At 31.2% G+C, this 17,955-nt stretch overlaps 1 protein-coding gene across 1 annotated transcript in view; it reads left to right on the top strand.

Annotated features, from left to right (window-relative positions):
- Window positions 1-694: 694 nt before the first annotated feature.
- The window catches only part of LOC123007121 (C3 and PZP-like alpha-2-macroglobulin domain-containing protein 8), a 71,966-nt gene continuing 54,705 nt past the window's right edge, over window positions 695-17,955 (top strand). The window contains exons 1-2 of the mRNA XM_044402186.1: window positions 695-830; window positions 14,606-14,715. Of these exons, the coding sequence (XP_044258121.1) occupies window positions 14,642-14,715 (74 nt within the window). The 5' untranslated portion in view covers window positions 695-830; window positions 14,606-14,641. The remainder of the gene's footprint in view (window positions 831-14,605; window positions 14,716-17,955) is intronic.

The raw sequence follows: 17,955 nt of genomic DNA, 5'->3' as shown, positions 1-17,955 counted from the left end.
TGTAGGTAAATAGAGAAAATTTAGCTCAAATATCAGCTTAACTAAATGATTTATTGTGATGAAAAAATTTAGTTTTTGCTTGATAAAATGAAAAATTATAAAAAATTATTAATAAAATTTTCTTCAAGGCAAATAGCAGACTTCTTAAAAAATTCGTATGCTGTATGAAAAAATAACAAGCGCTTTTAATTAAAATATCAAACTTAAAAGTCGTGACAGCTTTACGGTCTTTTGTAAACACTTGCAAACTTATTATGAAAAAGTCCGTTAGCAGCATTATTCTTGAGTCGCAAACTCCCCAATTTAATTAACGGTATGTTTTGCTTCTTCTCTGCGTGGAAAAACCTCATACGCATTTCGCAATCATTTCATAACTGGTATACAAAAATATTTTGCATGAATCGTTCTTTCTGAATTGGAATCGAAAAATTTTCCTTTTTATTGGTTCTAATGCGCGACGCAAAGCAAGTTTTCCTTTTGTGAATAAAAAATGAAAGCTTCCAACTTATAATGGCAGGATAAATAACACGTTATGAAACACAGTCGACAAGTAAGTTCGTGCTCGAAGCATATGTCATGATCAGTATACTCGCACACACCTCTACTCCATGACTGTTGCAAAGCTCGCGCAAGCTCCATGAAGCTTTCATTATGGTCCAGCGCCGAGACGCTTCATACCGTAGTCATTGACAACGTATCGGTGTGATTGCATCTCGCGTCGCGACGCTCTCATCACTGATTTACCGATTATTGAAAGCGGCGTATAGGGGCTTGCGAGTGCACTTTATATCAGCTGTTGCAACTGCAAAGCTCCACTCGGTTATTACTGGGTAAGTAGGACAGTGTGTTCGATTAAATTGTCTCTTTCTCATTTTTTTATAATAATAATATAATTTTTAATTTAAAAAAAAATTCACTTTCACTTTAATTTTGTCAAATTCAAAAAGCAGGAAATTTCTTTTTTAAAATGTTACTCGTAAGTGCTTTTAATTCAAAAAAATGGAAATATATGTGTACACTAAAGTCTTATTGCACCCTGTCAAAACTTATTTGTGAGCAGAAAATACGTATATGTAGGTAAATGTGAAACACAATATTCATATTTCAAATATAAATTGGGGGGTGTGGCTAGGTTATGAATATGAAATTCGTGCTCGGTTGCCGATTCTATAGATGTTTTCATTTTTATGCAAAATGCTAAGCGGAATAGTGTGATTAAAATATAATTAAATGAATAGAATAATGAATTTTTAAAACTTGGTTATTTATGCAATTGATTGTAAAATTTAATTTTTAAAATAATCAGAATTACATAAATGTATTATTCATTTGTACATATATTATACAGAGTATTTCACAAATATATGTTTATATTAAACATTTTTGTGATTATATTTTGTAAGGCTTTTATTTATTTTGTCATTAAATTAATTTTTTGAGGGTATAACGTAGATAAGAGTATGTATATTGGAAATTCTTTATATTTGTGTTTAAATATAACATTGGTTTTATAAAAAAACAATATGTTGCTCTTGTCTTTTACCTATCATTTTATTTAAGGTTAGCAATAATTCATTTTATTTTTTAATTCTGACACATCCTTAAGTTGCAGCAAACGTCTTAAAGTAACTTTTTCTTAATTTAAAACTCATTTATATACATCCTCTAATTACATTATAAGGTTTGGAATACATTTGAATTTTTAGATATAATTTATTAACTCAGGTGTTTCAATAGGTTTTATTAAAACATACTATTAAGGTCAAGAAAGTTAAATAAAAATTTGCAGGTCTATTCACTTTGGATGTAATTTACTAAAATGGCTTTTTTAACCGTAAAAATAAATCAATCGCCTTTTACATTTAATCATGAAGACGTCTTTGGTATGTGTACTTAGGCATTTACTGAAAATTAAAAATATACAAATAAAATAAATGTTTAAAATTTGTTAATTTACCTATAAGAAAATGCCATCTGTGCTAATAAATAAATGAAAAAATCGTCAAAGTAAAACTTCTTGAAAACTTTAAATTCCTTTTATATCGGCGACGACTAATCTTTCCAAACATATCCTCCCATCACCGTCGCCTAAATTTCACACTTTATAGCTCGGTTATACGTTGATGGAAACATATGAATTTAACCTAAATAAACAATATTGTGGCAAGTAATGTGGTAAACAGTTGTTTGAATTAATTATTTTACGTAATTGTTTTACGTATCCAGGCAAGTAGAAAGACTCTAAACATTTTGATTAATTTTGGTAACTTGTAGTTAGGACGTAATTGTTGTTTGTTATTGTAAACAAATAGCTATTGAAATTGCTTTTAGCAATTTATTATTTTGTACAGCAAATGAGGGCGGCAGGCATCTATTTTATGCAATTTATAATGCCGATGATATTACAAGCTGCAATTAATAACAGCCATTTTTAAAGTCACGCAAGATTTTAAAACGGATAGAGAATTATGGATAAGTGTGGAAACGTATCTTGACAGCAATCAGTAATTTTTATTTCTTGACAGTACATTTGTCTTAATTTCTTTCAGTTATATACTTATAACTAAGCTATATACTTTAGTGAAATATTTCTACATATTCTACACATAAACACGAAACTACAGTATTGTAAAACTTCTCCTGTTTGATTTTATGCCTCCTGGGATTTTGGAATCGTGTATCATGATCGTTGTTATCTTAATTAGTTTGAATATTGGTTACAATTATGGCTCTACCGGCTTTGTGACTTTTGTTTTACAACTGCATGCAATATGAATAACAAGCGATAGGAAATAGTTTTCAATAAAAAAAATACATCCTTGGCAGCTGGTGCAGCATAAATTGCAATAACGTTGCTGTCTTCGAGAAATAAAATTAGAGCAAGAAAGTAGTTACTTCCCGTAATGCGGCGATAAATTTAATTGCTCCAACATTGTTGTTTCATTAAGCGAATCCACGCTTTCTTTGTGTTTGTCCATTTACTTCTGCGTCTAGTAGAAACCCATTTGAAATTAGACACGTTTCTAAAAAGCTCTGACAAAAACTCTGAAAATTACGCAAGGTCCGGACTTTGTAAAATCCGTACTCAGTAGCTTCAGAGTGTGAACGTGACGCGAAATCGAAAGCAAGCCTGCAATAAAATCGAATTCGACTATGTATTTGCATTCGAGTCTGAGCTTTGGAATAGCAAGTGAGCTAAAGCTTGATTAAAAATAAATTTCTTGCACCATAGTAATTTTTACTTTAATTTGTGTATATATTTGTAATTAAAATTCAGAAAAGGCGCTTTATAGCGTAGATTCCTATTTAAAATTTTAATTGCTGACAAGTTTAATTCAGCAACAAATGGCAAAATAAAAAAGGAAGCGAATGAAAAATGCTCCAATTTAATATTAATCCAAGGCGTTTAATCTTCCTGAAAGGGTTGCGTGAAGACAGTTGCCTTAATGGAAAATTAAAATGTCTGACAGCTTACAATTGACTCGGAAAAAATTTAGATTACATCGAAAAAGCCAATTATGGGATTTTATTGCCCGTTTAGATTATCTTAATGGCTAAGACCTACTTTGAAGTAAATTGAGGGTAACATCAGCAATTTCCGTTTTAAGTGTCATTGGAAAGGTGTTGATGAAACATTGCCGATCCTTTTTGACATTTTCCTAAAATAACGAAACAAGCGAGTTTCAGTTTTTACCCCTAATAAGTAGAGATAAATTTAAACCAGTTAGGGCATTAACATGATGAAATAATTAAATTAACTGCGAATGATAATATAAACTGACAGTTTACGGAAGAATAAAGTGACGTCGAATTATTTGGAGAAGCTACAAGATAAGTATGAAAATTAATGTAAAAAGTGAAATATCGACCAAACCTGAAATATTCTAATTTATGGGTAATGGAAAAAGGCATTCAATTGATATTTTAAATCATCTGAGTAAAATTTCCGGCCTTTTTTATTTAAATTTTAGCAAACGCAAAGCTTTTGGCGACTGAATAATCGGCTAAGCAAAATTATTAAAAATAATATGCCAAAGCGGAACTGTATTTTTTATTTTTATCATCATCGGTTTCGCCATTTGTGGCCATCTGTGTACATTACGCGAAAAATTTATAGCTGTAGTAACAGTTTTCACAGTGCGAATATTATTGTCAAAATTTCAGTTAGAGCCATTAGAAAAATGTGTTCAAATGTGGTTGATGGAGCAAATGCACCATTTAAACAAATGGGTCTTTTACCTGCAATAAGAAATTAATTTTTCCGGTGTTTGCAAAAACTAACTAAAAAAGTTTAATGACAAAATGTTGGACTGGGATTTCCAGTAATTAAGTAATCAACTTGTCTGTGGCGCACAGCATCCAAATCTCCTAAAATCTGTGTTTTCCGTTTTTTAATTAATCTCCCTATTTTTGGTCATATCCGGTACTGACATCAAAATAATTACGGCTTTGAGGCGGCATTCGTCGACGTGAATACGCGAATAATTCCGATGAACACTTTGTTGGCAATTCATGGCACAAATTCAATCATTTGTCGCAAAGTTGGGCATACCGACGAGATATTCGAAACGACTGGCAAACTTAATTTGGCCTAAAGCCAGAGTACTCAAATATGAGTTAAAGTTTGAATGGCATTAGCTATCAGATCTAGTTGGGCACGCACTAAACGCAAGGGAAACCAAACTTTCCCTACTCAGGTACTACGGGGAACAAGTCGACTTGCTAGGGATAAGCGAGTGACTATTTCCACCGGAAAGTTGACGTGAAAGGAAATGTTGCTCTCGGAACCGAAAAAAAGTTACACGTGTTTAAAGACGAAACTCCAAACCTCCTACACATGTGGGTGGATCAATTATTACAAAGGATATAAAAACAACAATTTCAAAATGACAAATTTTGGTAAATACATTTTGATTTAATTTACTTTAAGACAATAAATTATAGTTCTTTGTTTATATTCATTATGACAAATTTTTCTCATTTAGTTATGTTATAGAGAGAAGCATTTGCATAATGATTAAACCTTAATCAAATTTCGTAAAAATTGAAATCTTGTATTTAAGTGAAATAAATCTTATTAGAATCTGGAAACGTTTCAAATATTTTAAAAAGTTTGCTCTGTGCAAAATAATTCGGTAAAGTTCTCTAAAAGCTTCCCTTTATTTACACCTTTTTTCCATTATAATTACGTGCTTGATACACCACTGCACTCGTTTAATGTTCACCATACAAATTTTATAAAACCGTTTACAAACATGCATAAATGCAAATGCAAAATATTGTATATGCATAACTCGTTATATGCTTTACTTTATAAGAGAGTAAAATAGTTTATGAATCATGCTTATCTACATGTAAACGTAACGTGTCATGTTTCCTAAACCGTTTCTTCAGGAGTCAGAATAATTAGCATTTAAAACCATATCATTATAAATGCAAACATATGCGTTGTGTTTGTTTACGTGACGGTTTGTGTTAAGTTAGGGTTCCGTTTAAAGCACCAGCCACAAAACTAGTGTTAATTAACTTTCAAAAGAACAAAGTGAATTGATCACAATGCAGTAACTAAAAGGTAATTATCTGTACTGGAAACTGACCTCTACACGTTTTATGGTCAAAATTCCGAGTTCGAAACCTCGCATTAAATGGTTTTGGTTTAGAAATCTGCAAAAGCCATCAGAATCGGACCGACCCACATCAATCGGTACAAGCTCTCGACTAACGGATGTAGTCCATTAAACGTCAGATATCTCAGAGATAACGCATATTTTAGACGGTATTAATTCAAATAGAGCAAAGGTCTCACCTTGCATTTATTTAATTAATTCAGTTTTAGCCGATTTAACTATTATTGCTATAAATTATACATGTAGATAAAAATATGTTGCTCTATGATAGTTTGGGCTCAACTGGACTATCTAGATGCAAACAACAGTTAAGGTAACCCTAAATGATGAATTTCGAGCAATACACAGATTTGAAAGCTGATAAGTTCAACCCGAAAGTGAGATTGTTAAGCGATTTAATTACAGCTTAATTCGCACTTGGATTAAAATGAAGGTTTCAATGGCGATTTAGGACGGAAAATCATTATCTGCTTGGAAGATTTTATTAAAGACCGAGCATGAATTAAATCAAATGTTACTGTGCTGTAAAAACAGAAATAAACAGATTATTAAAAAAGTTCCACGAGTTCCTAGAATAAGAAAACGGTTGTGGAACTGTATCGATTTAGTCATTTTCGTTTGCCTTTCATTTCCAAATCGTTTTCTATATTATCTACATTTGAAATTTATAGGTGTGCTCTAAGCACCTCCCTGAGTGTGTTGTTTATTTAAATGACTACGAATTGTATTCAACAGACTATTGAATGAACCAAATGTCAAATTTGCATTATACATGATTTCATTTTCATAGCAACCGGTAAAAAATCAAGTTAGTTTAAAATATTCACTGCAACCACTCGTGGAATATTCAGTTATATTTTATCACGAGTGGAACATTTACTTAAATTTGTTCTTGCTAAGATACGAAAGTAAATATCTACTATTTTATTGGTTAATATTGGAAAAAAAAAGCCCATTAAAAGGTTATTTTTATTTTTCATATCTAGCGTAAAGTACTTCTATGGTAAAATAAATATTATGAGCGATATTAAAAATAAATACAAAAATGGTGGATGCGCCGGGCTAGAAATAAATAAAAATATAGTAATTAATTAATGTTTTTTAATTAAAATATTTAGGAATATTTAGAAACAAAAAAGATGGTAAAAACTGAGTACTTGGTAAAAATAGAAAATAATTTGCAAGATAACTTTTAACTTTGAAAAAGTATAAGTGCAATACAAAATAAATAGCTATTTTTTTTAAATGTTAATTTAAAATTTGTAAAAAAACTTAATTTGCTTTAATAATGAAAATGAACTTTTTTGTCAACACTATATAAAAGACGAATATGATCACTTTTTGTTGTGCAAACAAAAATGTAATTGATGGTGTATATACAAAACTTTGTAAATACAAAAAAATAAAAGGTAGCACTACAAAATAAAATGTCAAAATGCAGAGTAATAATGTTTGTACAATATTGGTAAAAACATTGTGTTAGTAAACAATGTCTTTAAATAACAAATAACAATGCAAGTTCATCAATTTTTAATAATTTTGCTAAAATATATATATTTAATTTACATAAAAAATTGCAGGATATTCAAAAAAAGAAACATTTTGTTTAAATACCATATTGCATCAACAATGCGTTTAATTTTTTAATACAAATAAATGCAAATATTTGGGAATGTTTTTTCACTAAATTGAGAGTGATAATAAACAGTTTCTGGTTATAGTTTTAAGTTGCAATTTAATAAGAACAAAGATAACAACATTTATTGAGACTTGTAGAGGATAATTTTTTAGCACATAGGTTAACAAAGTCTGGCATTAATACAAAGATCTCAATTTCAAAATCTTTATCACGTTAACTTTATGTTAACCGCAACTTATGTAAATGTGGTTGTATGCAATCAAAACAGCTCGATCCCGATAGGGCCGTAGTCAGTCATTAGTTAGGGTTTCAAGCTGAATCCGCTAAACTCTTGACACTCTAGTTTGTGGGTCGCATGTATATTTCCTCCCTTTATATAAACCAATTATCTCTTCACAACTTGTGTCCAGTTTCAAACTACTACCATAAGACGAGATTAGATACGGGATTAGCGGTGATCTCGTTGGTATTTTGACATGTTTTAACAAGTTTACCAAGTTTCAGGCGGGCACCATTTTCCTTAAACTACCATGTCAAACTTAACCGAAATTATATTTTAATTTATTGCCCCAAACTTTACTCACATCTTAATTTTGTAATATTAAGCCAAAAATGTTAAAATGAATGCACTTTTTATCACCTATTTTACGTTATTCGTAAATTAACAGTTTTTGTCTAGTTAGTTTAATTATTTCAGAGAATTCAAGCATTAATTAAGTTTGTGAAAAAATGTAGCGGTTTAGATTGCATGGTTTCTGTTCTCGTTGGCTTCGTTTGCCAATTAACCAGTCTGCATTTGTCTTATTTAATTTTCTTTATATTTACTTTGTCTCGGATTTCATAATTCCTGACTTCTCGGCTTTCCTGTTTTCATTTTATTATTACAGAACGCTGGAAGTCGCAAGCTTTTAATGAAAATAAAGCCCCCACCAACTTTTAATAACAAGAATAGCTCATTTAATATAATTATTTTAAATGCAACTAGAAAATATCTTCCTTCCTCTTGTTCCGTTTTCATTACAGCAAACAAATATCAAGTTTAGCGTAATATTTTTCCTTGACGAAAGGAGAGAGAGAAAAAGATGTGTTTATTAAAAGTAAAGGTAAAATTGATTAAACCGGTGAAAACTTTTCAAATCAATAACGACATTAATGAAGTATTTCAAAGTTTTCAAGTTCAAAGAAGCATTGCAATCAAATGTAGAACTGCATGTACTAAGTAACCAATTTTCTTGATTTGAAACCTTATCAACAAAGAACTTGATTAATTTTCTAGAATGAACGAAATCTTTTACTGCTTTGTCTAAGCGCTCATTGTTTTCTTCCAGAAGGTAATTAATTATTAATTAAATATCAATTTTTAATTAATCTGACGTTATTGTGAAAAAATTAATTACGCAACTACATAACTTTACCTACCTTTGACGTAAACTTTTGTGAATACAGCTTTTCAACTTTCAAAAGTTGTTTTTCTTCCGAAAAACAAATTTAAACTGTCTCAAAAAATCAATGTTAGATTTAAATTAATTTGAATAGAAAACGATCGTCGTGATTAATGTTAAAATTTATAGGCAAAACATGAAAATAATTTGAAGCTTTCCAAAACTACTCACATAAAAATACTCATAAAATTTTATGTTCTCGAACTAGGATGACCCACTTTAACCATTGTTTATGTCCGCTAATATTATTGCATGGTTATTTAGATTTTATGAAAGCTGGTCGAGATTTAATTGTAAACTTTTATCGAAACAATTTTCAACAATTTGATTTGTTTCACGAAAAAATGTTATAAAACCATAGTGTTTATCTTCTGACATCGTAAATAAACAAGTAAATCTTTATTGAAAGATGTTCATCTCTCAAAAACCAACTAACAAGTTTCCGGTAAATGATTGATGTCTTAATTTCCGGACTTTTGCATCTTCTTATTGAACGACATGGCTTTTTTGAGGAACACATGAACCCATCGATTTTTTTTAATGCTTTTTGAATCAGTTGCTCATAAAATTTACATGCAAGCTTATTAATGTGGTTCTTACGGAATCAAAATGACACGGTAAATGACGCAACTCCACCCACCCACATAATTTTATGTAACAATATTTATTTTAACATTTTTATTTTGTTTTAGATTTAAGGTTGTGAAATTATTTGTCAGAAAATTGTGTCTTAAATAATTGCCTGTCAAATGGTTTTTTGTTCTTTTGCCGGGACAAATAATAAGTAATTAGTATTACTTGAGTTTTTTAACTTTAAATAAATTTGTCAAAAAAAAAGAAAATCTAGAAAAAAAATTGTGAACCTGTTTAACTTAAGCAATTAACATCTTTCACCATTAGCATCTCTAGTTTTTTTTGAAGTGTCTAGACTTCGTTAAATATATTACACTGCTTTACATCAATTAACTAGAATATAGCAATTTTGCATAGCTTTCTCCATAAATCAGTACCTAATTTCGATCCTTAGAGACGCAATAAAGCACGTTCTCGAATTAACCAATCTTTACCTCGTCTTGATCTCAAGTTAACATTAAACTGGAATAGATGTTCTAGAGTAAAACACTCACTACATGTTTTCTAATAGAGTAAAATTTTATTCTACAAATGTTGTGCAAGAGTATAGCAACACTTACGTGTTTGTCCATTGAAATTAATTAGAAGCCAACAATAGAAGAGGCAAATTCCATTAGTGCTTTAAAGCGCAAAATTTCCCCCTTTAACGTGACTTTGAATTCTTGATAGGGAAGCAAAGCGTCGACCCAACTATACCTGATTCCTTGCAGTCTGTTAAAAACACCTAGTCAGGATTACCAAACGTGTCTGGCAAAAGCAGCATTGTCCGATCAAGCTTTAGCTGGATATAAATTGGTAAAGTTTGAAACTGTTGACGTCACGGTTTCAAATGATTCATTGCCCTGGAAAACGTAATAGTTATCGGCCTGGTATAAATCTCTAAAGCAACGAGCAACATGAAGAGCTGACACACATTTTCTTTTAAAGTTTTCCACTTTAAATTGATTGATAAGGAGTGTTGGGGCAACATCTTCAAAAAATAACAAATTTTAAAGTTAAGGTAACTGTCGTCAGATGGTTGTGCCACTCTTATTAGTTGCTAAAGTGGGGTGCGAATGCAAATTAGGTGAGTGGGGTTTTCTGGAAAACTTGGGTGTTTTACCAGCCCAATTATTGATTTTTTACAAAGAAATTTGATCCGTTTGAGAATAAAAATGTTTACAAATTACTCGCCGAGTTTGTTTTTTGCCACCCGAATTCAGATCATATTTCAGGTAATAAGCTGTCGGCGGTGTAAGCAAACAGTTGTTGACACATTCGCCGTTGGAAGATGACAAATTTTCTTAATAAAAAATATTTATGCTGAGTTTTTGTCACAGAGAAAAAAGTAAACACATGACAGGTGATAAATTTTCTTTGAATTCTTCTTGAATAAAAATGGGTTTTAAACTGGAATTTAACGAAAAACTAATGATACAAATTTTCCTCGAAAAACTTGTTTTAACTTTAACTCGTATTTCATGGTGAAAAACCTACACTGAAATTAAAAAAACGCGAAAACAAGAAAATACTTTTAAGAGAAAACACCAATTCATCAAATCTTTAAGTGACTGTACCATTTATTTTCAGCTGTCAAAGTTTCTACATGAAAATGATGAAATGAAGAAGAAAAGAATATGTAAATGGATTTTCGTTGGGAATGTAACAAAATTGTCTGTCTTTTTAAGGTGAAAAACGTCTGGTGCTTAAATTTTAATGCAATCAACGCTGGTTTTATTGTTAGTTTAATAATGTCGTTAAATATGTTAATTTTCTACTTACTATTCTTAAACTCTGCTATACGAAATATTACATCTTTTTGCTTTTTATTAAACTTAGTGTTTGCATTTAAAGTTGTTTTTAAGGTCGTTAGAAGCAAAATTCAACATAATGCCTGAGTGTAACAGTTCTGTTTCCTGTTGAAACTCGAGCCGAATCTTGTTCATGTTTGTCTACAAATTATAAATAAACTCAACGTGTCTCTCAAGAACAAAAACTGTTGTTGAAAGACAAAGCAAATATGTATTTTCTTTGAACGCAACAAAAATAAGTCCAAATGTATGTTTAAAGTAGTAAAGGTACAAACTGAAAACGAAAAGAGAACGCTCTGAAAGGCATAGTGCACACATTCACATAAAGTACCAGAGGGTCCAACCTTCACCAGAAATGTTACTCTGTATAAAAACAGCTCATCTTAAAGTAGAATATATGTGACCTGAATACAAGAGAAAGCACGGAAAGTGTGAAACATCAAAGAATTTTCGAGTGCTCAGAGGGCATAAATTACAACACTGGCTATGTGACCAAGAACAGGTAAACACATTTATTCAGAAGCGTGCAAAATAAGGATATGTGTCTCTTGACACGGTTTTTTCAGAAAAAGCATAGTGACCCGCCTCAGGCCAACCGTTTATCTCCATTAAAACCTCGGCAAAGCTTTAAACATAAAACAACCTAAAACTTTTATAAAACCTTCAAAACATGACAGCAAACATTTTAGTTTTTATAAAATAATAATGCAAAAAATGTGAATAACAATAAATTAATTTAAGAACAGAACCTGTAATAATATATTTTTAAGTTTAAATAAAATATTCAATGTCCAAAAGTTTGTTTGTTTTCAAAGTACAAAGTCAAATAAATATTCCGCATATTGGAAATGCACTCAGAGTAATGAAAGTTTTCAATTCTTTCAATTTTGTAGGTCAAATCAAAGTTCTTGAAAAAGTGGCGCACGTTAACAAAAAATTAAATAGTTTTAATCTAATTTATCAATAATAAAATTATTTAGAACAACGACAAAGATTTTTGGTGCAAGGAAGTTTAATAAAAGTAAAATATTTTCTGAAAATTATTTCAAATGTATGTATAAATTAATTCAGAATTTGCTATTCTGAATGAAATTCTCGCAAAGCGAATTCTTTAACAAAATAATTGTGTAGCTTTATGAATTTGGCATGAACACGGGTCTGTAACCCAAAGGTGGTCACCTCGAGACAATAGTATTCCGTTTCCTCTTTCACTCTCCCACATATGTTAGTCAGTTGAGTATTTACACCGGAAACAGCGGCAGTTGCTCTGAATTAAAGGCCTAGAGACAGGCATACACCCAGTCATTTTAATTAATTTGTTGCCCACATCCCTTGTAGATAATTCAGTGGAGAGTTGGTTGCGGCTAAAACGCTATACATATTTGTAAAATTTATAGTGAAGGACATGCATTGCTAATTTGCTCGTCCTACTTGGACAACACAAAAGCGAATTTTAGAAATTCCTGTATGTTGCCAACAAACCGCTTTATTTGTATGCTAAATAATCTGATACATATGTAAAATTTCAGCGCAATATCACAAAAACAGCTCAACTGACACGTCAAATATCGAACAATACAGTGCAATCAGGGCAAATCATGGAACACTGTTTGGTAACGTGGTAATTATTTCGCATAATTTCCAAAAAGTTGGAAAATATCTCAACAAAGCTGACTTTTATTAGAGTAATTCGGGCGGTAATTACAGATTTACACTATTATTAACAAAGCAAATTAATACAAAGTGTTGGTGATGCAGACATAAATGTAAATTATTGGGTTTAAAGTGCCGCTCATGGAAAAAACAGTCCAGTATTTTCAACCAGCCCTGGCCTAGTTTCACAACATAAAGAGACGACAGCAACGGGAAGATAAAATCCGGAAATTTGGGTGTTTCCATGTAAAGAAAATGTAATGAAAAACTAAAGACGTTTTTTGGCTTATTGTCTTGCTTTTTGTCACGGATCATCTTCGTAGAAAATGTCTTCTACTGTTTAACAACCCAAGAAAAATATTTTATATTGTTTTAAAAATCTCGTAGTTACTTGAAATGTTAATGTCGTTTCAAATTATTTTAATAAACGTTTCTATAAAAATTTAAAAAATGCGGTCGAATGTAATATAGTGAACCAATTCATGACTTTTAGGATGAAGATAGTCAGATCCCGACTAAGTTCTAATAAAATCGTTTGAAGCGTCCATCAAAACAACCTAAAGCTGAAATGCTACGTAAGCCCATTTACGTCAATGCCGAAAAACATCGGCAGACTCTTTATGTCGGATATGCTACGAATCAATATTGGAAAAAAGTCTTTAAATTTTGCTGTTTCAACCACAAAATCCAATTTTCTGTTTCAGAAACTGCAACGGTTTTAATAAATTTTTCAGGCTCGTTCTTCGTTATTAATTAATTTGCATGACAAAAAAGAACATGACTTATTCTAGACAAAATAACAGAGCCTTGTCATGGTTAAAAATGTTAAATAAAAAACATGACACAGAGAACAATACATTATGAAAATTGTTTTCGCGTGACCGTATTGTGATGGATGAGTTAAATAAAGGTTTCGCAAACGGCGAGAGAATAGAAGGTATTTCGCACGTCAAACTATTTTAACTTATTTTGCTCCTTTTTACTGAAATTACTAGAATAATTAAATACCTGAATAAACGGCAAAAACTTTCAATTATCGAGCTGACACAAAATTCTAGGCGAAACGTAAAGAAAATTCAAATTATGTGCTCGAGTTTGATGCTTCATATAACGAAAATTTATTTCAAGCCGGTTTTATAACTTTTATCAAAAATGTGGCGGTATTTAATCCACTTGAAACACCTCTCTGTTAAAACACTAACCCGAAACCTGGAGGGCGTTAATAAAGTGGAAATTCTAGTTCAGATGTTTTATCGTGATGCAGCTGTTCATTTAGATCATTTTATATGTCTAGTGCATCCCGGCTTTGAGGATTTTCAGCAGCGTTAAACAACTCTATTGACCTAAATTTATGTGACATTTTTTATTATTCTATGTGAAAACTTACTTAATTCTAAACGAGCTTAAAATATGTGACAGTTTTCATTTTCTTCGTTTACAAAATAATTGTGGGGAGAAAATCGTGTATTTTGCACCTCACATCTGGTCACGCTCCCCATTTAAAGGGTGTGGTAGAACGATACGAAACACACCCTTTACGGACGCCCCACATGATTACCACTCATAGTCGAAACAGGGTTGAATAAATATATAGCTCCCTAGATACTTATCGATGGTCAAAGGTTGGATATAAAATAAAGTGTCTCTCAGACAAGAAGGGGTAATTTCTCCTATAAACAGTTTAAAGGGTCGGATTTTGTCAAGTTATTTAACTTGTGTGTAAGTGTGGAAATTTTTATGTTTACAAGCTGATTTCTTTTATTACCCTTTTAGCGTTTTCTTCAAGATTGCGATATTATAACAATTTCACGTCTGTTGCAGATTGCCAACTATAATGCTGTGAACTTGTGGCACATAATGGAGTTTCCTGCTGTCCTGCTGACACTCCTGCTGAGCAAAGCTGTAATTTCCTTAGGAGAAGATTGCACTACGTGAGTTTTGTCGTATAATTACAATAGTAAAGGTTGCGTTTCAATATTAAAAAATAACAAAGAACGCTATAATATATTCCATTTGAATTTGAATATTGGAATACCGCCGCAAACTCATTACATTGTTTGATTTTCCCTCATTATCAATTCTAAAAGTCTGCACAATGAAAGATGTAAATTTTCTGATTGCGTTAGAAGTACTTGCTCTGTATAATAATTAGATATTAGAGAATAGTAATTCCAGAAATCCGTTATGCATCTTGCAAAACTTAATTTTATTGTACGCTCGTCATCTCTATAGGTGGAGCGTAATTGAGAGAAAATTTCGGTTACAATGTCATTTAAACTTTTGCACTTTGATTAAAGGATTCAGTGCGCTTAATAACACATTTTGTGCGAGATGTGTTTGCCCGAATTTAATAATTACCTTGAAAAGGAACAAGTAACAAAGCTTAATAAAGCTTGCTTTTATTGGCCGTATTCCATAATTATTGTTCAATGCTTCATTTGGTCGGACTTTTATATGACAAGAGGATTTCTATGGTCAACTAAACACAAACGTGCTGCCATTCTGCACATAAATCAAGCCGATGCCACGCATGACCATGGAACAATACCACAATGAACCAATAGGTAAATAGATAGCTGAACTAAAACTAAAACGGATCCACTTTCAATCTGATAGACGACTAGTCAGCACACGCTGTTGGCCTCAAAACCGGCCATTATTCCTATTCATGCGATGCATCAAAATGCAAGAGAGTTACAAGCACATTGAAGATAGTCATTTAGATAAGTGGGGCTGCTACATGTATGTGTGCCAAGAAGAGCACCGAAGCATTTAGATTACCCTTACTCTTACTTAAATGTTCCGGAATGAAAGTCACTATAATAGCGCGAATTTACGATGGAATTTCTAATTCGGCGAACTTTAAAAAACGCAATTTTATCCACATTCGCAAGGTTTTATTTTTGGTTTAACCGACATTTTTATTCGGGTTGAGCAAAGTTATAACGTTATGGCGCATGCAAATATACTGCACCATGTGAGCGAGCGAATACGGAAACAAATTTCAGTGTGTAAATGCAAAAATGTGGCCAAGAAATGCTTATTTAAGTCACAATAAAATCGCAAACAACACTATTGAAATTTAATCGTTTGAGTAAAAATTGGCAAAAAAAAGCCAACGCTATTCACTTTGATTGGAAGCAACAATGAAAAACCAAAAATACCCAGTCCAGAAGGACACAAAAAATGAAGTTTTTTAATTAATTCAGCATTCATTTTGTTATAATATTTTTTTAATAAATAAAATTTTATAACTAGACTATTCGATTTTCTAAAAGTATAGCTCTTTTTTGACTGAATCTAAATTAATGTATCACGCTTTTCAAATACTAGATAATAAAAATTTGCTCTGATATAAAGTTGGCAGTGTAATAAATTGGAATGTTGTGTTTGAGAAACGAGATTTTACGAAAAAGTAACTAAAACTGCTAAGAAATATACAGGGTGTTTCACATAATATTAGGAGGCCTGCGCCTGTAAGATACAATCAATAATACATATTTCGATGCGAACTCGATTACAAATTTTGAAAAATTGGATAATCATCTCTAGTTTGTTTACCCTTTCAAAAATTACAACCTTTTTAATTAGTTAGTGATTAAGGTAGATAAACTAGAATCATATTCATGCCATTGTTTCTGAAAAACTGCAGTTTATGACTATTAATAAAACAAAGATTAGTTTGAAAACTACTGTCATGGGTTTCCAAAAATTAAATAATTAAATGTGTATTTTTTGTATCCTGTGATTTGTGACTTTTGTATATTTGAGTGCGTACATTAGGTGTAAGCCTCGTAAAGTTGTGTGAAACACTCTGTATAAACAAAATTTTGGTAGATTTGCCATTGAATTATACAGAGTTTCCCAGCGGGTTGAAAAGAATCCATTGGTGACCTTTAAATGGTAAAATTAAACAAAAAATATATAAGACATTAGATAGATAGATAGATACTAATCTAGTCCATCGCTTAAAATTATTTTCAACTATACAACGTGTCTCAAAAATAAAATACAATACAAACTTGTGTTTTTTTAAATGAAACACCGTATGTTTTCTAGCGTTTTTGGATGTAGATTTTTATGACAATGTTTTTAGGCTAAACTTCTAATGGTCGATTTTATTTTTTAGATAGAGAATTTATCAATCTATTAGATGCAAAAATAAAAAGTAAGGTGTTTCATTTAAATTTTTGAAGTTATTTAACTTTTAAAAAACTTCTTAATTTATTATTCTCTACAAATGCAAATCACTAAAAAATTGTTACAGCTTTAAGTTCTGTACTTTCTTGTTTGCAGAAGTAAGAAAAAATTTGTTCTAGCTGTCTTAGTTTTTGTGTTATAAATTTTCAAAAAGTGTATGTTTTCGTCAAAAAAACGTCTTATTACTAAAACTAAGCAAAATCGACTGATAAAAGTTTAGCGTAAAAACATTGTTTTGCATCTAAAAATGCAAGAAACATACGGTGTTTTATTTTTAAAAATACAAGTTTGTATCGTAACTTATTTTTGGGACATGTTGTATGGTTGAAAATAATTTTAGGTGATGCACTGGTTTGGTCCTATACAATTTTTTAAAATTTTACCATTTAAAAATCACTAATGGACTTTCTCAACTTGCTGGAACACCCTGTATAGTTCTCAATTTACATTTACAGATTATAGATATTTACTTTTTTTGCATAAACAAAATTCGCCAAACGTTTTATTTGTTAAAATATACGTTTAACGATAACAGTAAATATTTGGTTTTTATATAAATTTCCAACGACCGGTAAAAAATATAATTGTTGGTTATTAAAGGCAAAAGTATTATTTGGAATTTTTAAAACAAACTTTTTCTGGTTTAGGTGCGACGTTCATCATAATTAATTATTTGTTTACCCACAAGCATTTCCATCAAAGTTGTTGGTAAGCAAACATGTCGATGTTTGATTACACTGGTTGCTTCTTTTACTTGTCGCTAGCGGCGCTTTTCCACATTACCAAACTCATCTGCTCTCCCTGGCAACTTCCAACCTAACTAAATTATGAGTCGTGGTGTGTTTTATTTGCGGCACTCCTTAACGATGCGTTCATGTTTTATGTATCTCCAGACGGCAACGGCAGTGTACGGAGTGACCCTTAACAAGCACCCCGGAGTCGTAACATTGCAACTCGGGTTTCTACGACCC

This window comes from Tribolium madens, unplaced genomic scaffold (assembly GCF_015345945.1).
Source record: "Tribolium madens isolate multiple individuals breed KSU strain unplaced genomic scaffold, Tmad_KSU_1.1 Scaffold_3;HRSCAF=73;Tcas5.2_LG2, whole genome shotgun sequence".
NCBI classification, from domain to species: Eukaryota; Metazoa; Arthropoda; class Insecta; order Coleoptera; family Tenebrionidae; genus Tribolium; species Tribolium madens.
Note: the sequence above shows the minus strand (reverse complement) of the source record. Positions and strands in the feature narration are given on the sequence as shown.